The following is a 27,636-nucleotide window of genomic DNA, read 5'->3' on the forward strand; positions in this document are numbered from 1 at the left end:
TTTAATCTCCCTGTTTGCTCAGAACTCCTCATTTTCTTCCTGCTCTCAAGATGACGGGCCTTTGTCAGCAGAAGGGCTTTGTAGATATTTAAGCGGCTGCGGAAGATTTAAAAAAAACAATTCTTATTATTTCAAACAATGCAGAGCATGCAGGGACAGAAATAGGTCACACATGGATTATGTCTTTTGTGTTTGTGTGTTTTTGATACAACTGTCATTGCATTATATATCTATATATATAGATGTTCTTTGAATGTTTCCGCTCTGTGGTGGTGCTGATGGAAGAGTTTAATACCTTTAAATTAAAACACTGAATGCATAGAAAGGACACAGATAAGCAGGCCTCTTTTATCATCTTTTATCATCACAATTTATTTCAGTTATGTTTTACAAATTGAACTCATATGGAAGTTTCCAGAGAAAAATACTCAGTATTAAGTGCTAAGAGCATTCTGAGCAGCTGTCTCACTGTATGGTGTGGAGGCTGAAGTGTCTCAGACTGGAAGAAAGTGAGAAGAGTGGTGATAACAGCAGAGAGGATCATCGGGGCTCCTCTTCCCTTCATAAAAGACATTTCATCCCAGCGCTGTATATCCTGAGCCCATCATCAATGACCCCTCACACCCCCATCATGGACAGTTCTCCCTGCTGCCCTCTTGGAAGAGGCTTTGCAGCATTCGATGCAGGTCCAGCAGATTCTGAAACAGCTTCTTTCCCGCCACCATCAGACAGCTGAACTGTTGAGAAAACTCTTAATCATGTCACAGACTCTGCATCACACTGACAACACCGAACCAAAATCCTGCATATTTGCACAATACATATTCAACCCTCCTATCGTCCTCAAATATAGTAACAAATTTGGTCCTTGGGGTCAATTTGACCCCAGGGATATTTACCTGCAGAAAATGATTTACAGAATATTGTTGACCAAGTTTTTGTGACAGGCACTTTGTTTATTTGTTGAATACATAAATAACCCCTTGAAAATCAGTGAGTTGACCTTCCCTCTAGCGCCACCATCAGGCCAAACCTTTAAATGAAAATGAGTTTATTTTGATTTTTTTATACAAATCTTTTCAAATTTACAGGTTTTGAGCACATTCATGACTCTCACCAAATGAACCATATTGATTAATGTTGGTGACTCCCCCTTTCCTCTCATAAACATATTTATTTACTTATTTTTATCTATTTTGTTGTAATATATTTGTTGCTAGTTACTGTAGGATCTTACTCACCCCTCCTCTTTTGTTATCCGGGCTTGGGACCGGCAGTGGCAGAGTTATAGAGTTTTTTTGTTTGTTTTTGGTTTTTTATGATTTTTTTTGGTTGTTTTGTCTTTTTTTTTTTTTTATTCATTTGTGTGACAGAAAATGGATAATGATAACATGTCACGTAGTAGTTAGAACATGGAACAGTTTTTAGAGAGAAACAACATGAAAATCCATCCATTTTGAACAGTGTGATAATGTCAGTAGCTAAAACGTGGAACAGTTCATGCCACAGTAGCCAAGCGTTTAGTCTGCACTACTGTACACAGGATGTGCAGAGTGTGTGTGCATGCTCCTTGCAGACATACTTTTTGCATTTTGAACAGGTCATGCTGGTCTTGCAGTCGTTTCGGGTGGGACAGACCTGACACCTGCCACGTTTCTTGCCTGCAGTTTGTGCCACTGGGGGAGTTGGGGTGTTTTTCTCCCTCTGTATGTCCCTCACAATAGCTGCAGCAACTGGTGATGCTCTTGGAAGGCTCTGTCTTCTCTCAATTTGAGGCCTGACCAGTGCATTGCCAAGATCCTCCAGGAAAAGCCTCCTTCGGCTGAGTTTTCCCCTATTCCAGTCTATGTTTATCTCACACCAAATCACGAACGCATTATATGCACTCACATCAATGATGTGGAAGAAGATGACAAGGGGCCAACGGGAAGTCATGCGTCGACAGCTGTATGTGGCTGTGACCTTGTCTAAATTGTCCACCCCTCCCTTTGTTTTATTGTAGTCCAGCACCATTTGTGGCTTTTTGTCTTCTCTGCTGCTCAGGGCAGCATCTTTGTGCATGGTGCTGAGCAGCAGGACATTTTTCCCTTTCTTGGGACAGTAGGAGACCAGAGTTGCTTTCTCAGTGAAGGCAAACATGGAAGATGTTACCTTCCTGCTCTTGACAGCAAGGAGTTCAGAGGGAAGCTCTGGCTTGTTCTTTCTCACCGTCCCCAACATCGTAACCTGCCTTTTGAGCAGTTCCTCACCCAGGGCGTAAGACGTGAAAAAATTATCACATGTAATATTATGCCCATGCAGTCCTTCAGCCATATCAAGCACAACCCTTGTGCCCTGATTTTTTTCTGGTGCTTCGCCACGAGATTTGCCCGTGTACACCTGCATGTTCCAGGCAAAGCTGGACTGTGCATCACATGCTGCCCATATTTTGATGCCATATTTAGCAGGTTTGCTAGGCATATACTGTCTGAATGGGCAGCGCCCACGAAACGCAACCAGGCACTCATCGACAGTCACGTGAGCTCCTGGATTATAAAGCAGGGGTAAACGCTGCACCCACTTGTCCCACACATCCCTTACTGCAGCAAGTTTGTCACGTTCTCGACGGCCCTGCCTTGTTTGTTTGTCATCAAAGCGTATGACACGAGACAAAATGTGGAATGCCTTCAGAGACATGGTGGCTGGAAATATTGCCCTTCCAGTCTCAGCATTCCGAAGACTTGCTGTTGCTTCACCTTTTGACTTATAAACTCCTGCCAAAATTAGCAAGCCAATGTAGGCTTCCAAGTCAACTACATCCAAGTCTTTCCAACTGTCCCCATAAACACGCTTTCCCTCTAAATTTGTCATCCCAAGCACAATATTTTTAATTGATGGTGTTATGAAGAGCTCGAATGATGACTTGATGTCATCAACATGGCTGACTGCATATCTGGTGGGTCCTGGAACCATTTTGATTATATTACTTGCGCTATGTCTACCCTGCTGTTTCAGTGGGGAAAGGGACCATATTATTTTTCCATTTTTGGAAGAAATTGTGTCTGCTGGTGAGGGACAACAGGAGGGTCAACACTCTCATTCTCATCAGATGAGAATTCCTCAAAATCAGGGTCCTCCTCAACACAATCCTCAGTCTCAGAGACAGTCTCCTCTAAGTCACTTTCACTGTCAAATAGCTGCTCCAAAACCTCTTTGACAGTAAACCTTTTTCCAGAAGACATTTTCAAAGAGAGAGTGTGCAGATTGCAGTATACTCAGAGCACAGTGAGGAATGATTTGGAAAGAGGACTGTAGTGCAAGCTTATGTTTGCTCCTCCCTGATTTGGCATGAACTACCAATGGCGTTGTAGGAATAACCCGCCCTTCACAAGGCGGGAAAAATCAGTTCTACTTTGGCAGGTGTGAGTTCAGAAGGTCACACAGATCCCCAGATGTCTCAGTTCAAATGTATCAACTAAAATGTATCAACTCTGCACCTGCAGGTGTGGTCATGTTAGGTCACTGACAAGTTTTAGCAGCTAAAACAGCTTGGGGTCAAATTGACCCCAGAGGACAACCAATGCGTGTAATATGTGTTCAGCACATTAAAAAAATAACATCACAAAAATTTTATGCTTTACCAGTTGTCCCCATCAAATTAGGAAAAGTCATGAAATATGAAGCAAAAAAAAAAAAAAGTTAACTACTATTTTTTGAATGATAAACATTGAATGGGGTCAAATTGACCCCAAGGAAGACAGGAGGGTTAATGCTCTGAACTTCAATATCAATGCATTTTATGCATTTTTTCACCCCACACTGTTTACATTTGATCACTGCTGCACTTTGAGGAATTGTTATGAAAGCTTTACCAAACGAAACACTCTGTGTATATACGAAATGACAATGAAAGTTGTCTAAGTCTAAGTTATAGCTGCACACCCTGGGAGCCTGTGGCGAACTTATACTAAAGTAGCAGTCACTGATATATATTAATGGGCAGGACAACCTTTATTCGTATCAACAATGACGTTTAGGGACATTTGTTAACCTGATACTTCTTACTCATAAAATATGTTTTATGCAAATGAGAGTTTTGCTGCCATTAATTCAACTTCATGAGATTCTCTCTTTAATTACTCATGTCTGGAAGTGTGGCACGAAAAAACATCTAGTTAAACTGAAAGTGAAATTAACCAAAGTGAGTTTTTATTGCAATAAAGTTCAATTAAAATCGCTAAATGCTGTTTTGATCAGTTTCACATTAAATACACTTTCAGTTTAACAAAATTCACTTTTAAACTTATAGCATCACCTGAAAACATACAATCATTTTCTGTTTTATGAAATGTAAATATCGATCATATCCAACTGGATTTAAAAGACAATGTTGTCTGAGAGTTTTTGTAAAGCTAATACAAAAAAGTTGGGTGTAGTGTTGCTAATGTTATTTTTAAAAAGCACATAAATTTATGTATCATCGATATAATCATAACGTTTTTTACAGGAGGCTAATATTTAAAATGTAGAATTGAATTCCGGGTCAAGAATGTTGGCACAAGGCTTTTTTTATATTAAATCATTAAACTCAAATTAATACAACAAACTTTGTTTGTGAAATTAACAAAGATTTAATTCTCATCAAAGCTGAAATGTCAACAACCGTGTTAAACCCACATGCTCTTCTTCACCTTCCGATGCTCAGTTACAGCAGCAGCAGCAGCTTTATGGCTGTTTGTGATCCACCAGCCATAAGTCAATGCATGGCGCTCAGATACAGGCAGTCCGTCACCCTATTGCTGGGATGGAAAGGTTGTGCTACGACCCCTAGGTCACACCAGATCAAAGGTCATTTTAGGGCCACCAATAAAAGCTGACGATCCAGCTCCTTCCACCTTGTAAACTCCCAGCATAGCTATGTCGGCTAAACCTTAACAGTATCTCTCAGTGTAACGTCCTACAGTGACACAATAGATTATGCAAAAGAGGAGTAAACAGCAGCCTTAGAGAAGTGACGACGAGATCTGGTCAACCTCTCATTTTTGCAGCGTTACTGTCAGGTTGAAGGGTGAATATGACCCTGGGGGGAGAGCCAGTAGTTGGCGAGGGGCTTACAGACAGTGACATAAAAGATGGCAGCCACATCTAGCATGGCACGGCCCCTGTAGTAAGCCACCGTATGGAGGCAATGTCAGAGTAATCTGACTTAGCCCCGAAATGCTTTGGACCGCCACCGCGCCAATGTCATGACCACGCATACATAGAAGAGTCTTACACGTGTCAGCTGCTTCTCATATGAAGCGCCAGCTAATAAGATCTGCTGCTTTCCACATGTGGATGTGCAGCTTTCGCCTTGAGGCAGATTTAGAACCTCAAACTCCTCAGTATTTATATATGGTCTTATATGACAACTTAGCAAATAACTGTAAAACAAAAGGAAAAAAAAAATGTTAACTTCAGTTTAGCCAACACGTAATTAGAGTCTACATATGCTCAGTACATTAGGTTCATTAGAGAAATTTAGAGCAAGTAATGAAGCAGGTCAGGAAGAAAAGTGACAAAAAGATGGAAGAACTTTTAGGGTCATACAATATATGCATTCACAGGAAATATATAAATTAAAACAAAATCATCCGGATGTCGCTCAGATTAAACAAACTAAAAACAAAAAAAATTTATATCCTGTCAACTGAGTTGTAGAATCCCCTCTCTATAAATATTTTATTCTCTGCAAAAAAAATCAGATCATTCTTTAATAAGATCCTCATCTAACGGACATGCAGTGTTTGTTTTTAAACGTAATGTGTGAAACGAACCTAGTGAAGGTTTTTTGTTTTGTTTTGTTTTGTTTTATGCACAAACTACGACAAAAACCAGACTAAATTGCGAAATAAAACAGTGTACTTGAATGTAAGGAGAGCGAAGACAGAGAAAACTCTATGTAATGCGTACTACTAAGGGTATGCTGGCCTGACAAGGTATGATGAGCTCACAGAACACCCGAGTGGTGCAAATAGTTATCCCACATGAAATAGTTTCTGATGATTGTCTTATACTAGGGAGCGCCGTGATTGGTTGCAAACCATATCCTGTATGAAAAAATGCATTTGTGTATCGAGGCACGTCAGGAGAGTCTCAAATATCCACACACAAAAGGCGTGGAGTTTATAGACCAATGGTACTTTGTATTTTATTTTATTATTGTTTATGGACCAGAAATACTTTGGCGAATCATGTGCTGTGCATGTGTGAATCTTGTTTGCTTGCGTGAATCGTGCTGTGTGTGTGTGTGGAACTTGTCCTGTACCTGTATGAATCACATATATGTATTTGTGAAAATTGTGACTGATTAAGTTCCAAACGAAACAGGCCTGAACAAAAATGATAGTTCCCTAACTCAATGTGCTGTTGCAAAACCTTTTAAAGAAATCAAATGTTTCCTGTAACTGTCAATGAAACTTCTACTCCTCATGAGCACACTGCTCCAGGTGTCTCAGCTTTGAAGGCTGCCTTTTCCAGTTTATATCTTCTTACCCAAGATAACCAGTACGATGTGGATCAGGACTTATAGATGAATCAGCCCCAGAGTATAACAGAGCCTCCTCCATGTTTCAAAGTAGGGACAGTGTTCTTCAGTGTTCCTTTTTTAATCATTCTGTTGAAGATTGGTTGAAATGGGAAACCTACAATATCTTTACTTTTATAGAATTTGTATTTGGTATGAATTTTGCCAATATTCAACAAATATCCGTAACCATTGTGGATTTTTCAAACGAGCGGTACCAACAGTATTTTGTACACCTGTGTAAACTTACAAGCAAGGAGAACCACAGGACCTTTGAAGAAGCTGAAGAGATATGAAAGCAAGATGAAAGATTGTTAAGAGAATCAAAATAAAATCTGATTTGCAGCTAATCTCCAGCTGATTGGCGGAAGCTGCTAACACAGTCAACGAGGCGCTTCAGTGAGAGTGAAAAAATAATAAACGTTTTGGTCTAAATAACAAGATTGCATGTGGTAAAAGAAAAAGTTTGTACATCACTCTTAACACCAAATCTATGGATGTATATATATATATATATATATATATATATATATATATATATATATATATATATATATATATATATATATATATATATATATATATATATATATATATATATATATATATATGCTGGAGGCAGAATCTAACTGTAGGAATACCTTTGTCCTGCTGAATTAAGGAAGTCATTCAGACTTGATGGGAAGATGGATGGGGTTACATTCAGCATAAATCCTGTTATATTATAAAGACAACCTGAGATTGGGCCAATATTTCATAGTCTAGTAAGAAGGTAACCTTTAATACACAGTAAAAAACTACAGTAGAATAATTCAGAGGGATGCATTCCTGTGTGTACACTATCCACTGTCCACGTGAAACAGAAATGTAGTTTTAGGGTTTGTGTTTTAGAAGGTTCAGGGTGTCATATTGTGTAGCCATGGAAAATCTTGTTTCATATTATATCAAAATAAAGCAGGAAAAATGTTTTCAAGTTTCATTGCTGAAAATTTGAGTAACATTTCAAGTTCTGAGAGAAGAAAAAAATATTTAATTGTTCTCTTCATTCAGAAAAAGGGACATTTTGACAGAGCAAAAGGACACTTTAGAAATGATTTCACTGTCAGGTTTGCAGGGTGTTTGTTGAGGGCCAGATGCAGAGACGGAGAGGCAGAGGTGATTTATTGCAGATTTGATTAAGATGTTGATAGAACACAAGCAACCTAAACTAGGAGACGCTCAGGGATGAGGAAGTGCACAGGAGGTTTATATATGGGAGACAGAACAAAGACTGGGCTAATCAGCTGATAGGGAGCAGGTGTGGATAGAAGTGACTATAGGGAGCAAAGGGGAAAGAAAATGGACACTAGGGGGCAACAGAGAGTAAACTAACTTTAACTAGGAAAAAACTTAAATAAAGCTAAATTAAATAAGCTAATGATTACAACTCAACTTAGACCAAGGAATGAATAATACCAAAAATGATGAAAAGAAACTGAAAGAAATAACTAAGAGTAAAAGTAAGAATTCAAAAATTATATAAATCTTGACAAACACAGAATAACATAAAATAAAGCAGAACTCTGATTCCAAAAAGAAAACTTCAGCCAAAAACTTGAACCAAAAAGTCCAGAAAAGCCAGTATCATGATTCTGCTTGCAGTTAATGTTGAACAGGGATTGTTTTAGCAGGCAATCTGCTTTGTGTCTCACTTTAGTGATCAGAGCTACAACTCCCTAGGAGAAGGGAGATCAGATAAGGATATCCAGCATCAAGGACAGGGAAGCCATTTAAAGGTTACTTTTCAGTCAGTACAGCGGATGCTGCAACTTTCTGCCTGCTGCCATCATTTTACATCCCTATCTCCCTCTCTATACCACATTTTCTTTTTTTCCCACATTCTTTCTCCCTTGCCCCCCTCCACCTGTCCTTTCCTCCGCCTCCACCCCATCTATAATGTGCTGACGAAGTAGCAGAATGGAAACAGCGTAATAAAAGGGAGCGCTAATGAAAGGTTGAGCGAGGTCATCGTATTCACATACCTCTGCCAGAAAAGAGGACGAGAGGTCGTTTGTTCCACCGGGATGAGCTGTTTCACTTTTGACTTGAGGGGCGTTGGGAGGTGAAAAGGTCACAGCAGAGGGCACCAGGTTGCAGCCTCTGGGCTAAAATTCGGTGTCCTGGGGTCAAAGGTCATCACAGGAATGCATGGTAAAGAGAGGTTGTGAGCCAGGTTCAGAAGTGTGGTCCCAGTCCTCAGTTTTTTTCTGGAGGAACAGTTGAAGTAAAAGGAATAACTCTGTTATTCTGACTCTGCAGGTCAAGCTTCACCTGAGGCAGGAGCAGGCTGGTACTAAAGGTAGAGCTCTGATTTAATATTCTAATTACACTCAATGAAGGGTATTTAAAGGGAATCAATGGATCATATTATATCCAGTCCGTCAACAGAAGAATTAGTAGGTTTAATTAAATCTTTCACGACTAAGCGCTGCTGCACATCTGAAAATTTATGCACATAATATAAGATCCCATGGCAGCTGTTTTTACAAGACTAAAAATGAAGTTCTGCAAATACATTCAAAGACTGTAAGATGTTTAATAATTTAGATAAACACATAAAAGACATTTAGCATAGAAGACAGGGATGGCCTTCAGCTGAAGCTGCAGAGACATGCTGACTAATAATCTGTAAGTGGGACACTGACATCTACAGGAAAAACAGAAAAACAACTATATATATTAACACCATGCTCAGCCTAAGTCTGTATCCTAAAATCACCAGACCCAGTCGCATAACATCGCATTGTGCTACCTTAATTGATAATATTTTCACAAATGTGCTGGAAAATAATTTAACTAGTGGAATATTAATGAATGATATTACTGATCACTTACCAGTGTTCATAGTCTACGACTTCAAGGGCATAACAGACGATCAAAAAATAGAGATGTGTTACAGACGGGTTACGTCTGAAGAGACATTAAAAGCTCTAGAAGCTGAGTTGTTGGCCTACGATTGGAGATTAATATATAGAATGAATGACGTGAATTCAGCATATGAAGAATTTTTAAAAACATTTAAAATACTATATAACAAGCATTGCCCAATCAAACAATATAAAAGGAAAAGTAATCAAAAAAATGAACAGTGGATCACAAAAGGAATACAAAAGGCATGTAAAAAGAAAAACAAACTTTATAGAGAATTTTTAAAATATAGAACGTTAGAATTAGAAAACAAATATAAGAAATATAAAAATAAGTTAACTAATATTATAAAAACATGTAAAAAGGACCATTATCATAAATTACTGGAGAGTAATAAAAACAACATTAAGGAAACATGGAACATTTTAAATAGAGTTATTAGGAAATCTTCTAACAATAATAACTATCCACACTATTTTATAGAGAATGAACGGAATATTACTGATTTGAAAAGTGTCGTCAATAAATTCAATAGTTATTTTGTTAATATAGGACCTCAATTAGCAGGAAAAATAACGACTATAACAACTGCAACTCAGCAATATCAAATTGAGAATAATTCCAGCTCCTTCTATCTCAACCCTGTATTAGAAGAAGAAATCATAGACATTGTGAATAAATGTAAAAATAAAACATCCACTGACTGTGAAGATCTGGACATGAAAACTATTAAAATAGTAATCAAAGGAATCGCTAAACCATTAACTTATATCTGCAATCTATCATTTCAAACGGGATCATTTCCCAACAAAATGAAAATAGCTAAGGTCAAACCAATGTATAAAACTGGCAATAAGCACCTCTTCACTAACTACAGGCCTGTCTCTCTTCTCCCACAATTTTCTAAAATCCTGGAAAAACTCTTTAAGAAAAGAGTCGAACAATTTATAGAAAAACATTCGTTACTTAACAGCAATCAATATGGATTCAGAGCAAACCGGTCAACATCGCTGGCCTTAATTGACTTAATAGAAGAAATAACCAATGCAACAGATAGTAAGAAAATGGCAATAGCGATATTTATAGATCTAAAGAAAGCCTTTGATACAATAAATCATGAAATTCTACTTAAAAAATTAGAACGCTATGGAATTAGGGGAGTAGTTTTGGACTGCATGAGGAGTTATTTAAAGAGCCGGAAACAATTTGTGAAACTGGGAGATGTGGAATCTGACTGGCAGGAGACTGTCTGTGGAGTACCACAAGGATCAGTATTAGGACCAGTCTTATTTAATCTCTATATAAATGATATCAGTAAAGTGTCCAATGTATTAAAATTTATCTTATTCGCTGATGACACAAATATTCTAGTCTCTGGCGACAATTTAGAACATCTCCTCTCAACAGTCACCTCAGAGATTAGTAAGTTAAAGATATGGTTTGACAATAATAAATTATCATTAAATTTGGACAAGACAAAAATCATGGTTTTTGGGAACTGTTACAAAAATACTGAAATCCAAGTTCAAATAGAGGACGTAACTTTAGAAAGGGTATCTGCTAATAAGTTTCTCGGCGTAATAATAGATGACAAAATCAGTTGGAAACCTCATATTAAACATTTACAGGGTAAACTTAGTAGAAGCATATCTATATTGGCTAGAGCTAGACATGTATTGAATGCTGAATCACTTCATATCCTATATAATTCTCTGATTTACCATATCTATCATATTGCTGTGAAGTGTGGGGAGTTAATTACAAGAGCTCTTTACATCCGGTAACCATCCTACAGAAACGAGCCATTAGAATAATCCATAATGTTGGTTATTATGAGCATACAAACCCACTCTTCAAAAAATCCAGAATTCTCCAATTTGACGAGCTTGTAGAATTTAAAATGGCTCAATTTATGTTCAAAGTATCTAAAAAGTTGTTACCTGAGCACATACAGAGCATGTTTTCTGAAAGAGAAGTGGGTTATAATTTAAGGGGTTACTCAAACTTAAAGATGCGCAAGTTGCGAACAACAAGAAAAAGCTTCTGTATTTCAATTAAAGCTGTAAAGTTATGGAACAACTTAAATGAAGATTTAAAACAAAGCAATAGTTTAATACAATTCAATAGAAAATATAAGGAGGTCATTTTCAATAGAGATAGACATATGAGTGAGAGAAAGCAAAAATGTGTGTATTACAGATAACAACTTGGTGTAAGGGTTTGAAAAGACAAACCAGCATAAAAAGGGAAATGTGTTAGGTAAATATTAGTAACTGCTGACTGCCACTTTGACTTTCACTTGACTTTGATTTTTTTCTTTTTTGTTTTTGTTTTTGTTTTATAACAGTAGGACTGTAAGTTTTTATGTGTTTAGGGGGTAGGAGTTAATAAGTTTTCACTTCTTCCTACCCCATTTTTGAGCATGATATGTCAATGGAAACAAATATCTGTATTTTTCTTTTCTTTTTTATGCACTTCTTGTTACTGTGCACTATTTTATTTTTTTATATTTGTATCATGTTCAAAAAATAAATCTCATTTCAAATAAATCTCATTTCAACTAGAATGGTCTCAGCTAAAAATGGGTGGACCTCTTCAGATCCCATTCCTGAAGTTACTTGTTACTCTATGGCTATGTTGACATTGCATTTAAAGCTAGGATAAGATATTTTCCCCCCAAAAAAAACAGACTTGTTACCCTTACCTTTATCTGAACTATATGTGGCACCAAACTGACCTGCATCCACATAAAAAATACAGTAAACATGGAAAAATAGGTGTCCTGTTTTAAGTTCACAAAAGAAGCCAGTTATTGCGCAGGTGCTGTCTCTGAAATGCATGAAATACATAATATAACTTTTTCAATGATCTGCAAGCTTCTGTTTTTCAACAGTGGTTTGAAAATTAATGTTTTTAAGGCCTGGATGAAAACATCAGGGGTTTTCCGTTTCCCAAAGAGAGTTTACTATTGGTGGTAAACCTGCGTCCCACAATGGTGGGCCTCATCAGAGACCACAACAGCCAGGACTACAGATAGGAGGTGGAGCAGCTGGTGGACTGGTGCAGAGACAACAACCTGATCCTGAATGTGAAAAAGACGAAGGAGATCATCGTTGACTTCAGGAAGAACCGGCTTAACCGTGCTCCACTGCTCATCAACAGCTCAGCTGTAGAGGTGGTCAGCAGCATCAAATTCCTGGGGGTGAATAATCACAGACAACCTCACCTGGACTGTAAACACCACCTCATCGGTCAAAAGGGCACAAAAGCACATCTTCTTGCGGAGGACGAGGAGAGCCCACCTGCCCCCACCCATCCTCACCACCTTCTACAGAAGCACCATAGAGAGCGTTCTGACCAGCTGTCTCCCTGTGTGGTGTGGAGGCTGCAGCGCCGCAGACTGAGGGAAAGTGAGAAGAGTGGTGGAACAGACAGCTGAATGTTGGAAAAAAAAAAAAAAAAAAAAAACTGGAAAAAAAAGCTGAATGTTAAAAAAACACAGTCTCTCAATTTAACCATATCAATGCTTTTTTTTTTTTTTTTTTTTTTTTTTTGCACCATGTATTTTTATTTTCTCCCAATGTTAATATTTGATCACTGCTGCACTTTAAGAAATGGAAATGTAATGAGAAAACAAAATGTCGTTGATTAAAGAGATGAGTCCAGTGCTGCTCTGGACACTGTCAAACCGGAACTGGAAAGTGAGGGGAAGACACTGCGGTTAGTTCAGGCTCAGTGGGAAATTAGATTCTTTGACTTGAAGAGGAGGAATAGGTTGCAGACTCACGTTTCCAGAAAAAGGTGTCTTTTATTGAATCCAGTCTTAGTGGGATGTTCCAGTGATTGTCTTGTTTGATGGAGGGCGGACAGGGTTTACCCAGATTGCGGTTGTTCCTTGGTGAACTGAGAAGCTGACTGCCACTTGGATTTACTGCGGTACTTGAACAGGTTACTGTGGAGATGAATCCCCTGCTCAGAGAGAAGCCCCAGACAATCCTTTGGGGGAAATGGTTGATCCAAACCACAAACTTAAATCCTCAGCTCAGTTTGGTTCACAGAAGATCCTTCCAGGGTAGAGAAGGTCCGAAACATCCAGTTGCAAGATGACTTCCTGCCGAGAGGCAAGGACAAAACAGCAAGATTAAAACTCAGATAAAGAAAAACTCAGCTTGGCTAGAGTACCCTAACTGGCAAACACTCTGGCATCAAGGTAGTGGCAGTCAGCAGCTTAAAGGAATAGTACACCCAAAACATGATTTGCCTCCATTTTCTACTCACCCCTTTGCTGAACAACACTCTGGAGTACTTTTTTGATATCTCAAATGCATCTGGAGATCTGGGAGGCTTCTTGCTGTCTGCTGACATTCAAATAATGGAGGTCTATGGTGACCGAGACAGAAAGGTCCATAAAAGTCCACAAAAAACGTGTCAATATTCCTCCATACTGCTCGTCCAATGTATTCCAAGTGTCCTGAGTGGGTAGCATCCAGAATTTAGAGCATAAACAGTAGTGTATAGGATTTCCTGAAAGCGCGCACATGCGCTTTCACGACGCTACGGAAGCCGGTACACCAAACCAGGGCATTCAGCTCGGCAAAGAACTCATGCTCTTCCTCAACACTGAAGTCCTCAGACATTTTTCTTTCGTTGTTTCTTTCTTTGCACAGGTAAACAGCACATTTCTTCTTCTACGCTTGCATTATCGGCAGAGCAGACGCTGAATGCGCACTTTCATCTGGTTTGGTCTGCCGGCTTCCGTAGCGTCATGATCGCGCATGTGCGCGCTTTCAGGAAATCCTTTACACTACTGTTTCTGCTCTAAAAACATTCTAAATGACTTCGTTTCGAGTAAATTCTGGATGCTACCTACTCAGGACACTTGGAATACATTGGACGACCAGTATGGAGGAATATTGACACGTTTTTGTGGACTTTTATGGACCTTTCTGTCTCGGTCACCATAGACCTCCATTATTTGAATGTCAGCAGACAGCAAGAAGCCTCCCAGATCTCCAGATGCATTTGAGATATCAAAAAAGTACTCCAGAGTGTTGTTCAGCATGGGGGTGAGTAGAAAATGAAGGCTAATCATGTTTTGGGTGTACTATTCCTTTAAGAGCACTCCACAGGTAATAAAGCAACTAGCTGCAGGTGTGCAGGAAGGCCCAATGAGGACGGGGCACCACCAGAGGCGATTCTAGAGTCTGTGGGGGCCCCAAGCAAAAAATCCTAGGGGGCCTTACTGACCATTGTTCATCACCATTATTAGGCTATAAATAATCTGACACCAATGAAAAATGTATTAAATAAAACGCTGATGAAGGTTCTCAGTCATCCAGGTCAAAGTCATTCCGTAAAAATTCAAAAAATATCCACTGGACTTGGTTTTCAAGATTTGAAGACGTTTCGCCACCTCTCCAGGAAGCTTTCTCAATTCAAATGTCTGGATCCGCAGTGAGTTTGAGTCTTATATAGACAACGCCTTGTATCGCTTGGAAACATGCAATGGTAACCGATGAATGGGTCGTTAGTTCCATCGTTAGCCTGTAATATCTGAACCTGTCTATGATTCTAGGGGTTGGTCATTAAAGGGGGGATTGCCATTAAGGGGGGGGGATTGTCTCCTGTAATACCTGAAACCTGTCAATGATGTTAAGGGTTGGTCGTTAAGGAGGTATTGTTCACCGGATGGGGCGGGTAGGTCCCTCGTTCCTCTGTGATGGGATGGGGGGTTTGGTGATATCTGGAAGGGATCATGTCTATGATTGAATTGTATGTTTTTGGAAGCTGGAATCTGAGTCCACCACCTCTGTTTAAAGTTGTTTTTTCTCTCTTAACATAGATGGCTTCCTTCACGCCCCTCTCAAACTACCTATTTTCTTTATCCAAAATATGGATATTCTGGTCCTCAAAAGAATGTCCTTTGTCCACAAGGTGTAAGTGTACTGCGGAGTCTTGTCCAGAGGCGGCCGCTCTTCTGTGTTGGGCCATGCGTCTGTGGAGAGGTTGTTTTGTTTCGCCAATATAAAGATCAGAGCATTCCTCGCTGCACTGAACAGCATATACCACTCCGCTCATATTCGTTCTGGGGGTTTTATCTTTAGGATGCACTAGCCTCTGTTTAAGGGTTTGGTTTGCCTTGAAATGTACTGGGATCTTGTGTTTGGAGAAAATCCTCTTGAGCTTTTCAGACACTCCAGCAACATAAGGGATTGTGATGTTTTTGCGTTTAATTTTCCCATCGCTGTCTTCTGTTGCGTGTCTTTTGGATTTCCAGTTTGGATATCCACAGTTTCGGAGAGCATCTTTGATGTGTTTCTGTTGTTTTTGCTTCCCATCTGTTTTAGTAGGGACATGTTCTGCCCGGTGTTGTAAGGTTCTGATGACTGAGAGTTTGTGTTCCAGTGGGTGGTGTGAGTCAAAAAGAAGATACTGGTCTGTGTGAGTAGGTTTCCTATACACTTCAATGTTTAGGCTTCCATCTCCTTCCATGCTCACCAGGCAGTCCAGAAGGGGTAGTTTGTTGTCCTTGGCATCCTCTCTGGTGAATTTGATGTTACGGTCAACAGAGTTGATGTGTTTGGTGAAAGCTTCCACTTCCTCTAGTTGGATTTTGACGAAAGTGTCATCCACGTATCTAAACCAGTGGCTTGGTGGTATTCCATTGAAAGTGTCTAAAGCTCTCTTTTCCATTTCTTCCATGTAAAGATTGGCTACAATTGGTGATACTGGAGATCCCATTGCGCAGCCATGCTTCTGTCTGTAAAAATTACCTCTGAATTTGAAATAGGTTGTGGAAAGACAAAGGCCCAGTAGTGTGCAGATCTGGTCCGGAGTGAAATTAGTCCTGTTGTTTAAATCACTATCTTGTTCAAGACGTGTCCTGACTGTTTCCACTGCCTCTGTTATAGGTATGCATGTGAAAAGTGAAGTAACATCAAACGATACCAGGGTTTCTCCTGGAGCCATCCTTAAATGTTTGGCTTTGTTGGCAAAGTCTTTGGAGTTTTCTATGTGATGTGGTGTGTTCCCCACCAAGGGAGCTAAGATATTAGTAAGCTGTTTTAGCAATGTTGTATGTTACTGAGTTAATGCTGCTGACGATGGGCCTGAGTGGTGCCCCTTCTTTGTGAATTTTTGGAAGTCCATATAAGCATGGAATTTCCTCCCCTGGATATAATCTGAAATAGGCTGTGCTGTTAATTACCTTGTCTTTTTCAAGTTGTTTGAGATAGTCTATTATTTTCTTTTTGTAGCCGCTGGTTGGATCTCTTTTCAAGGATTCATACGTATTAGTGTCCTTCAGGAGAGTGATAATTTTGTCTTGGTAGTCTGAGGTGTTGAGGACTACGGTGCATCTTCCTTTGTCTGCTGGTAATATGGTGATGCTTTGGTCCTGGCTCAGGGATGTTATGGCTTTCATTTCCTGGGGTGTGAGGTTGGAAGGAGGTGGTTTGGCGCTGGACAGGGTGGCTGTTATCTTCATTCTGAGTTGCTCTGCCTCCGTTTCAGCCAGGTTGTTGTTCCTGATGGCAGATTCAGTGGCCGTGATCAGTTCCACAATGGGTACTTCTTGTGGAGCAATGGCAAAATTCAGCCCTTTACTCAGTACATCCATCTCTGGTTTTGTCAGTGGTCTGCTAGATAGGTTTTTTACCCACTTGTCTTCAACCTTGATGTTATCCTCCTGAGTCATGTTGCTCTCTTGTTTAATTGCTGCTTTCTGTTGTAATCTTTTGAATTTGGCTTTTTGTCTTTCTTTTGTTTTATGATGTTGTGAAAGCTTGGCTTTATTGACAAAAATAGCAACTTCTTCAAACAAGGTTTCGGGGAGAAGTTTGGATAGCTTCTGCCTTATCTGATCTATTTTGTGCGAGATAGCTTCAATTGTGAAGTGAGTCTGTCTAATCCTCTCACTAAGCAGCTTTTTGTGCGCATTCCTAATCCTAATTTGAATTGAGAGAGCTTCCTGGAGAGGTGGCGAAACGTTTTCAAATCTTGAAAACCAAGTCCAGTGGATATTTTTTTAATTGTTACGGTATTAAATAAAACCTTTTTTTTTATTCCAAATGTTCTAAACATGAACAACCTTGTTATTTTGGAAAATATAAAAGAATAAAAGTAAAGAATAAACTAATAAATCAAAATAAATGTATAATAAAATAAAAAAAAAACAGTAAATTACTTTAAAAACCCAATATAAACTTTGTACAAAATATAAAGTAGTTATAGTAAGTGTAGTGAAATGATTGGGGTCCTATACTGCTTCCAGAATTGCTGCTTACGGGCCTTGGCTTGTGCAAATGCAGACATAAGTCCTCCAGATCCAAAGACCTTTGCACACTATATTCTATAGAAATAAGCGCCAGTCCTGAAAGTCTCTCTTGAGACATGGAAAATGAATAATTTTCCTTCAGCTGAGTTACATAATTGCTTTCCAATTTACTGAACGATAGGCCTACAACGTCACCCATTCGCTAGGCTACGTTCATTTTCATTGAGGGAAGTTATCCACCTGGGCAGGGCTGGATTTTGACTGGGCAAAGCCAATGTCTTGTCAATCAACATTCCATCCAATCTGAATTTTTATATGCGGTTGTGCATCTCCTCAGTCACTATAGCGTTGCCACTTCATGCTCGCCTGTTGCTGTTTATCTACCGGGTGTACAGTAGCTGGCTCTCGGGGGCCCCCCAGCGGCACGGGGCTCCAAGCAGTTGCTTGGTTTGCCTGTTGACAAGGTGCGCCTCTGGGCACCACCTAGTGGAAGAAAAAAGGAAACACAAAACCAGACCACACAAACTGGATTCCTGACAATTTCAGATCTACATATTCCTTTTGTTACTGTCAGTGTTTGTATTACTTTGACTATAAAGAAATGTATTTCAGATATCATAAATGCATATTCAGTCAAGTTGAAAAATGTCAGAACGGCCACTTAAAAAGTGTAAATATTTCTAGGTATATAAAACTAAATTCTTACTAGTATCATGTTGATTTTTTTTTTTTTTTGCTTTTTCTGCTGCAAAAATTCTATTTAGAAAATATTTTATTACAGTTAGGTCCAGGACTGTGATTAAGATCAGGAATAAATTATTTTAGTGATCTACAAATGGAACAACAGAGAGGAGAGAGCTTTAATAAATGTAAAAACGGCCTACCAGCCCACTTCATATAAACTTACGCATTAACTCAGCAACAATCTCCTCATTCACCATCTTCCTCTCCTTTGGAGCTGTAGAGCAGTTTCTCTTTCTATTAAAATTATTATTCTTTTTTTCATTTCTTTCTCTCTTCCTGTTGCCTGTCGTCATGGTGACTCGTCAACTTCAAGTCAACTTCAGGAAAACCAGGTGACAGTCCGCTCCATTAGTCCTCTGGATCGAACGCCAGTCTGCCTGTTCCGCCATCCAAAGAGTTTTTTCATCTCTGGATTAAACCCCACAAACTGGATCCAAGGGAAAACCAAGAACCCCCCAAACGTGAGTCCAATTCCCACAAATCTCAGGTCTCTGTCATATTTCCTACGGACCCTGAACTGATCATTGTGGTCTGCTGAGGTCCAGCTGAGTTTTCCCAGCAGTATAATCTCACTCTCTGTTTTTGTAAACCTTCAAATAAACCAGTTAATTTTTATCCTTGGTTCTCTGAGTGTTTCTCTGCATGTGGGTAAAATCCTTAAGGCCAACCATGACAGATAATTTTAGAGTCTTAGATTGGAATCTGAGTTTCTTAAACCTGCTTTGTGAAACAGACCCCAGTTTATCAACTAACTCAATCCAGCATTGATTCATCATGAATTTGTGAATGGCATGTATAAAGGGGCGGGTTCAAGGTAGCAGATCAATCACAATCATGCAGAAGAAAATGCGCCATATTTCTCATGTGAGGAACACAAAGGAAGAAAAAAAGAAGACAAGTCAAACACTGTGGTGGAATCAAAAAGACACCGAATATTGTGGCAAATGATTGCTTACTGTACATTACATTACTGCAGTACTGCACATTAATCAGGTGATCCTCGGGAGTAAAGAGTAGCTGTCAAGGAACATCACAAATTGATTATCATTACTTTATTAATTGGATCAATTTGTAACAAATTTTGTTAGCAGAGTTGAACAAATTCATTGAATGTCTTTGTTGTGATACAAAGACTGCCGGACCACATCACTATAGTCTGATTAAGCCAGATGACTGTACATCCCTTTAAGACAAATGCTGCTGGCCAATTTACTAGTGCGTGTCTCTTTAAGACAGACACACCCAAATCGGATGGCTGTGGTGCACGTCACTTCTTGAGATATACAGCTGGCTCAAATGATGATTATGCGGGCACAGAAAACCCTCTGACATCATGCCGCTTTTTAAGAGAAACGCGGTTATTGGATTGGCCTCTTTCCACCCAGGGCTGCCAGCCTGAAAAGGGAGTGGAGCCCACTAATCCAGACCATGTCTTTACTGCAAATCAGAAGCTCTGACTGCAGTGCAATGCTGCCTGCTGCTGAGATGAAAACTGCTATAATGACCAGAAAATGGAAGACCCAGAATTCAATCAGTGGCAACAGTAAACATTTGAACTGTCAGGTTGGAAGGGATTCACCCGAGTCATCAACAAGAACCTCTGGAAAAGAGTTGGGCAATTCCAGTTCCTGGGGGCAACTTCCTGCAACTTTTACATCTAGCCTAGGTTCAAAACACCAGAATGAAATGGCTGAGTTACTTCCTCAGTGTTCAGTCAGTTATTTCAGAGTCCTCTCAATCCTCTAATTACTTGATTCAGGTGTGTTGAAAGAAAGGCACATCTCGGGAACTGGAATTGCCCAAACATGCTCTGGAAGGAGACTGGACAGTTGGGAGAAACAGAGGGGGATGTTCCCAAGGTTGAATTCTGGTTCACTAACCCTCTCTGAGGGGTTTTGGGAGAGACCTTGAGAGTTTCTGAAGATGCCGGTTGGTGTGTGACATCACAGGCGGTCCTCGGAGGAATCTTTAACCCACCCAGGTAGGTTTGGAGGAATCCTTCTTTGACTGTTAGCTGTTGGTCCAGGGAAAGCACAGGGTCAGATCCATGAGAGCAGAGACAGGCAGAAAGATAAATAAGGCAAACCAGGGTGGGGGATCAGAGAGCCGGTCCAGAGTCACAGCAAGATGATCCGAGAACCAGAGACAATCCAGGGGTGATTCCGAGAGCGAGGCCAGGGCACAGAAAACAAGTCAGAGATCCAAAAACACATTATGACAGGTCAGATAGGGTTCAGGCAAGCTCAGAGAATCAGGTCAGAATCAGGCAGTCAGGCAGGCAGACAAGAATGCTGCACTCAACTCATAGATGGCTGTTAACAACCCAGCCCTGGTCACTGGTCTAAGAGCTGGTTATATAATCAGATAAACAGGTGAATATGATGGTGACTGATTGGGAACGGGGCAGAACTGACAGGTGATTTCAATTATGAATCAAACCAATACGAGTGCCAAGAATCATGAGAACTGCAGAGTTTGCCATTGGTCGAGCACACTATTATGCTGCTGCCACGGAGATTGGGCCTCCCCCTGCCGTGAGGACCCACTGCTATAGAGGCGTGGCACCAGCAACAGCTCGCATCATCAGTGAGGATGGCAGGCCAGACCGCCAGAATCATGTGCTCCAGTCCACTGAATCAACAGACAGTAAAACCTTTTTTCAATCTCTCCATCTAAATTAAGGTACTCTATGCTTTGGCGAGTGTAGTTGGTTAGGTTTTGGATGCATTTATTTAAACTCTTGATTTTTAAAGTTGATGGTTTCATATGAAAAAGTTCTGAACCAAACACTGTTTTTATGAAGTGTGTGTGTGAATGAGTGTGAGTCGCTGCGCACAGGGATGTAATTGAAAACTGGTTCCTATTCAGAACCGGTTAAGTGTGTTCCAATTCCATGGCACCGTTTGGCAGCTCGCTTAACGGTTCTCTAAATGGTTCCAGGCAGCACCAGAGCCTAGCACTATGCAGCACGACTTACATCACGTTTTTTACGCAAGTTACGCACACGGCATTCAGTAAGCAAGTATGACGTAATCAGGCGTAAGTCTAGAAAAGCAAAACCAAAGCGGTCAAAGCGATTGAAAGATTGGCTTCATTTTAAGGAAGAGAAAGAATGCAACAAGGCGCTTTGCAATCCTTGCAAAGTGGCAATTGCATCCGCGGGAAGAAATACATCCAACATGCAGAAACACCTGTGCACACAACATAGTATTCATTTTAACGAATGCAGTGTTTTTGATGTGTCGGGTCAGAAGCTAAAGTTATGATCAGCATGGAAGGCAACTCTGGTGGTAAGTAGCTAGTTTTATATCACTGGCTGTGCTTAATGTGGTTCCTAGTAAATCCTAGGAACCTAGTAAATGACATTTCAGGAAATAAACCAATTTCCTACCTTTCTTTATTATTAAACATTCTACGAAGTTGCTCCGCAGTTCAGGGAGAGAGAGAAAGATGACGCTTGTTTATTTAAATCAGGGGGTGATGAGTTTATTTCCCGAAATTGTACAGTAATGCTTTTTCATTAAACGGATGCCTTCTCCATAAGATTAGGATGACTGTGAGGAGACGGTAGCCTGGCTGGCTCAGAGGCTGCAGCTCCTGTTTACTGCCTTCTGTTTTTCGACGTGGCAGGCAGAAATAGAAAGTCCCAGACGAAGGTAAGACGAATGTCACTGTGCACTTACCAAGTTCATTGTTTCACAGAAAGAGAATCGATAAGGAATCGAATCGTTTTACAGAACTGTGAAAATCTTATCAATTCCCAACCCTAGCTGCGCATGGGTTGGTTTTCTCTTTCCCTCCTTTTTCTCTGGAAGTTAAGGTTCTAAAAATGAGTGGCTAGCATTCTTAGTTCCTGGCCAGCTCCTTATGGTCACTTGGTGTGGAAGCAGCCATGTTATGGGTTTTATGACTCTTTTTCTTTGTTGAGCCCCGCCTCCTAGCTGAGCCTCAAGCGTTATGTGTGATAAACCATTCTGCTGCTATGCTGCTATTGTTTTTTGCATTTTCAGAATCACTGCCATTATTCACTGTAAACTGGATAAAACAAAACTCTTTTGACTGCATTTAAGATCTATGCATTCATTATTATTCACATGTATTCCTTCTAATGTTTTAATGGACATCACACAATGCATTAATGCTATCTAACTTTAAATGTGGAATTTCTGAAAGGAATCTTAGCTCTTTTCCGCATTTATTAGCTTTCATTTAACTAGTGTTTATTTTTAGTAGTGTGTAGTATTTCCATAGATGTTAGATACACTATAATTTGGTTTATTAATTAATAAAGAAATTTTTGTGATTATTTGTCCATCGATCTATCACTCAGAGCCAGATTCCCTCCCTTTTGTTTACCCTTAATAAACAGAGACAGATATTTCCCTTGTGATTAATTATTAAGAACTGTACCTGACTTATAAACCAATTGATTCATATTTAAGGATAGTGTAGACACATTGGATTTTTACAAAGCAGTTCAAGACGTCCAGCCACAAAGGTCAGGGAATAATAAAACCTTGAAAATCAGCACATAGAACGTTATGACTATTTAAGTAAAATTATTTACTTGAATGACCTATTATCCAACTGCAGCATCCAGATCTAGTTATTAATATGCTCATAATCTAGTGGTAAAATATTAAAACATCTTTTAGCTGTTATACTTACATATTTCCACCAAACAAATTATTATGTGTGTGTCGTCTAATAAAATTGTTTTCTATGTGTTTTTGTGTTAATTCAATTACATTCAGTTGATTTTTACACCACCAATTCACATCACAAGTCAATTGTGTTACCATGTGGTCTGTGTCTCATCTAGAAACAAAGACAACAGAAGCTATAGTTGCTTTGCTCAAATTGTATTAGAATGTTTGTTAAAGACACTACTGCATGAACTTGTATGTTTGGCTACTACCAGCAGAGGGCAGTGCATTAACATTCAATGACAACAGTGTCATTGGTAATGCTTTACATGGGACACTTTGACTGTGGGCCAAGCAGCAGTATTTAAAATGCACAGCCTGATGAAAAAGATGTCAAAACTGATGCCAAACTGTGCATTAATCTTTGTTACCTGGCATGCATGTTCTACCACATGATCCGAGGCCATTCTTTGTTGTCCTGGGTGAGCTCTAATTATAAAGTGAGGGAAGAATTTGAATTATACTGTCACATAATTCAAGAACATGTGATAAGGACGCTCCTTTATAACATTACCTGTTAAGATTCACCATCTTTTTTTCCTAAGAGTGCTAATTTTTGGTCCCTGGGCTTTTGGTTATTCTTGAGATCCCACCTGCACACACAGCAGCTTGACATTGCTGTGGAGCTTAATACACAGCAGCTGTTAAAAGTCAAACCTAAAAACACTTCTGTTCACACCCTAATGTATTCCTATTTCTGTTTAGAACATTATGAAGTGTTTAAAAGTTGACTCTCAAAATCTTCAGAGCCAAAGCTTTTAGCACTCACCACACCAAAAGGAGAGTAATTATTCTACTTATTGAAATAATCAAATAATCCAAAGCATGGACAAAAGCAGTGGCTTCTGTATTTTCATAGGGAATAAAAACGAGCAGCAAAGATAAGGCAGGGGTTAACTAGGATTTAGTTAATTAAACATCAGTAAACTGTGAGAAACTGATTTAAATTGGTTGTTTATAATCACATCAAAATCATGTCCCCTGGTTGTGGAAAAGTCATTGGCTTTATCTGTATACCTAATATTACAGCTCCTATCCCTTCACCTCTCCAGGGGTCTTCTCTCTGGATTGCAAGACAGCCATGAATACCATAACAATATGGGACAATAGAATGATGATGCTGGTACAGGTATACTTGGAAAAGTAGGCTGCCACAAAATAACTACAAAAAACAGATTACACAAACGTTGCAAACACATATTTTTCACTTGGAACAGCTCAAAGTATGTCTGTAAGAACCATCATTCATGAAAAGTTACCTTTATTTCTGCCTGGCGCCTGCCAGGAAGCTGCAGGAAGGTACATGCATGGGCATGACTGCAGAGATGGTAGATATAATCCTAATTTAGGGTGTTCAATTAACACAGCAAACAAGACTGATTCACTGATGTTACACAATAGATTATAAATATCAACAAAAAGTTCCAATTAAGGTTGGCATTTTGAGGTTCCTGTGATTTGTCAAAATGAAGGACAAGCTATTTTCAAGTTATAACACTGCAAACAAATTATGGGTTAGTGGTCCTACAGTGACTGCATTTATGCTTCACTGACATTTAGGACATTTTTGGAGGTTTTTTTGGCCACATGCCTACAAGTAAAGGAAATGCTCAATAATTTGAAATCAGATTATAATCTATTTTTAATTAAAGTAAATATGCGTAGTTGAAAAATGAAAGTAGTGTATCAAAAATAGATATGTTTGCAAAATACGCTTGTTGATGTTCTTTCTGATATGAACTTTAACCTTATATCAATTTAAAGTTCTCTTAAAGGGGTCTTTGTGGTACTATATGTAGGTCTTCTCCAAACAACTGTTGGGAGCTGGAGAAGTTCCACCTTTCTCCAGCAGAGTCCGCCGTGGATCCTTGTGAGGGAACCTCCTGCACAGCTGCAGCCCATCAAGATCATCAGAGGATCCACTACTTAAGCTGTCTTCAGACCTTGCCTCAACGCCGCAGTGTTGATCCAGTTGGTCAGCGCCTAAGCCTAGACTCTCAGTGTTACTTTGTGACTTTGAATCCAGCCTGGATTCTAACCGTTGTCTCTGTCTTCCAGGAAACCAGTGTCTCCTCTGTGAAGCTCAGGAAGAGCTAACCTGCCGAGCCGACCCTCAGACCTGAAGATTCATAGAGAACTTCCATGCAGCTCAGGACTAAGAGCTGGAAAATCCTAAGCCAAGGTCTGTTCATTATAAGACGTGAGACGCTGAAGCAGCAAGCGGACTCTGCTGATCAACTCCTCTCCAGATCCAACAGTGACTCTCCCAAAGCTAACCTCAAGAACCCTCAAGGTACAATCAGTTATCTTCAAGAATTCAAGCTCCAGCTTGCAACGCAACTGAACTGTCTCTCAGGCAGACTCCGGTGAACCAGTGTCCAGGCACGAGCCAGAACCAGTACCTTCTGTGTGCTTGTGCTAAAATAAACTTGTTGAACTTTTATCCCTGTGTCCGTCAGTGGTGTTCTGCATACTTGGGTCGCTATTAGTGAACCCATCATGACAACAACCTGTCATTTCCACAGGTGGCAGCCCCACATTTAAAACATGTGAGCATAATAATCTACATTGCATAGTTGGTGTTTTAAAGTGTTTAATCAGAATGTCAGAAAACTCATATTATGATTCTTCATGAAAAGGGGTTTAAATAAAACAAATTGGAACTGATTGTTTTCGCTTTTATAGCAAGATCAAATTCTACTAATTTAGATAATAGTTTGAAATTATTGATGTTTAGTGATTGCAAATATCTAAACTTTCTCAACTTGTGTTTTACCCAGTGAAGATATTAATTTAATAAAGTATTAATGCAAAAACTTCAGTTGTGAGATTATTAAACATATCCCTGTAAACTAAATGCTTTTGTGATGATCTTCGTACTGATGACTGGCTTGATTGTTCATTCCATTCACCTTTATAGCTCCCCCCAGTTTCTCATTACCAATCATTTGTTCACTCCAGAACCATCTTCTCCACATTCAGGATCAGGCTGTTATCTTTGCACCAGCACAGATGAGGCCCACCACCGTAGTGTCTTCTGCAAAGTTCGATGTGATTGGTGGTGAACCTGGGGATGCAGTCATTTGTCATCAAAGCAAACAGCAGTGGGGTCAGGACCAGCCCTGAGGGGAGCCTGTCTTTAGGGCGATGACATCAGAAGTGTTCTATTTGATCCAGACTGATTGAGGTCTTTTTGTGAGAAAGTCTAGCAGCCAATTGCAGAGGGTTATATTGAAGCCCAGCTGTTCCAGTTTTACTATCAGATGCTGTAGGATGATGGTGTTGAAAGCAGAGCTGAAGTCCAAAAACAGAACCCGCACACGGGTGTCTTCTCCAGGTGTCCCACCTGAAAGGACTGGAGTAAAGGATTCTCTCCATCCTCTGCATGGTGACTCAGGCCAGCATGATCACCAAATCTAGGTCCATGCCCATAAAGATCACCTGCTGCGCTTGGATTAGGGCACTCCTCTGTCTGTTCACTGCTAGCCCTAGACCTTCGACGTGGGTCAGGACCCTCAACGTCACTGGATCTGCTGCTCAGGGACAGCACAAATCAGCCAGTCATCTAGATATGGCAAAATATCTACCCGACTGGCACAGAGGGCTCAAGACTGCCTTCATGCACCTCGTTAAAATCCCAGGTGCGCCGGCACCTCTCCAGCCCCTCCAGGGTCCCACAAGGTTCAGTCTAGGAATGAGCCAACAGGAGAGTGGAGGGTGAGTTCCTGATGCGTGCATGCAAGCTGCAATGTCATACTCTCACTCGCAATGCAGTGGTCCACTGGGAGAATGAGGTCCAGACCACAGTCCCCAGGGTTGTTCATAGATACCAGCGTCCACGCATCTCTACCAGGGTGGGAGTGGCACCTAGGATCTGCTCAACAATGATGAAGCTCCTCGAAGAAGGTTGGAGATGGAGAACCCTTGAATGGAGGGGCCGCTGCTCCCCAAGTGGATGGGTTAAATGCAGTTACATTTGTTCCTCTGTACTTTTGACAGTGTAATGACAACAAAAACCTGACAAAGAAGAAAGATCCCAATAAGTGAGGGATGTCAAACTGGTTCCAGAAAGGGCCGTGTGGCTGCAGGTTTGCTTTCCAACCAAGGAATAGAACACCAGACTCCAGTCATCTCGTCAAGTGAGTCCAGTCTTAACATGATGACTTGATGAGATTACTGGAGTCTGGTGTGCTATTGCTTGGTTGGAAAGAAAACCTCCAGCCACATGGCCCTCTCTGAAACCAGTTTGACACCTCTGCAATAAGTGGTCCAGCGAACTTCCCTAGGTGGAGCCTTTTAGCACCACAGGGCTCCTCCCGTTCTATGATTTGTTTGGGTTTTAGCCACCAGTGTTCACCATTCAGGAAAAGGATTCTTAAGTCCCATCGGCCCTGTTATCTGATCTTAGGTCACAACAAGACTATAAAAGGGCTAGGAGAGCAATTTGCAGTACCTAGTAA

At 40.1% G+C, this 27,636-nt stretch overlaps 1 protein-coding gene and 1 pseudogene across 1 annotated transcript; both read right to left on the reverse strand.

Moving 5' to 3' along the window:
- Positions 1-1,457: 1,457 nt before the first annotated feature.
- Positions 1,458-3,221, reverse strand: LOC119788081 (piggyBac transposable element-derived protein 4-like). The gene is made up of 2 exons (XM_038292219.1): positions 3,161-3,221; positions 1,458-3,044 (listed from the first exon to the last, which is right to left on the reverse strand). The coding sequence occupies exons 1-2, from the start codon at positions 3,219-3,221 to the stop codon at positions 1,531-1,533; spliced, it is 1,575 nt and encodes a 524-aa protein (XP_038148147.1). The 3' UTR covers positions 1,458-1,530.
- An 11,996-nt stretch (positions 3,222-15,217) lies between these two features.
- Positions 15,218-27,000, reverse strand: LOC119788082 (annotated as a pseudogene).
- Positions 27,001-27,636: the final 636 nt, after the last annotated feature.

The sequence above is a fragment of the Cyprinodon tularosa genome, unplaced genomic scaffold, assembly GCF_016077235.1.
Source record: "Cyprinodon tularosa strain WSP-4 unplaced genomic scaffold, ASM1607723v1 ctg31, whole genome shotgun sequence".
In the NCBI taxonomy this organism is placed as follows: domain Eukaryota; kingdom Metazoa; phylum Chordata; class Actinopteri; order Cyprinodontiformes; family Cyprinodontidae; genus Cyprinodon; species Cyprinodon tularosa.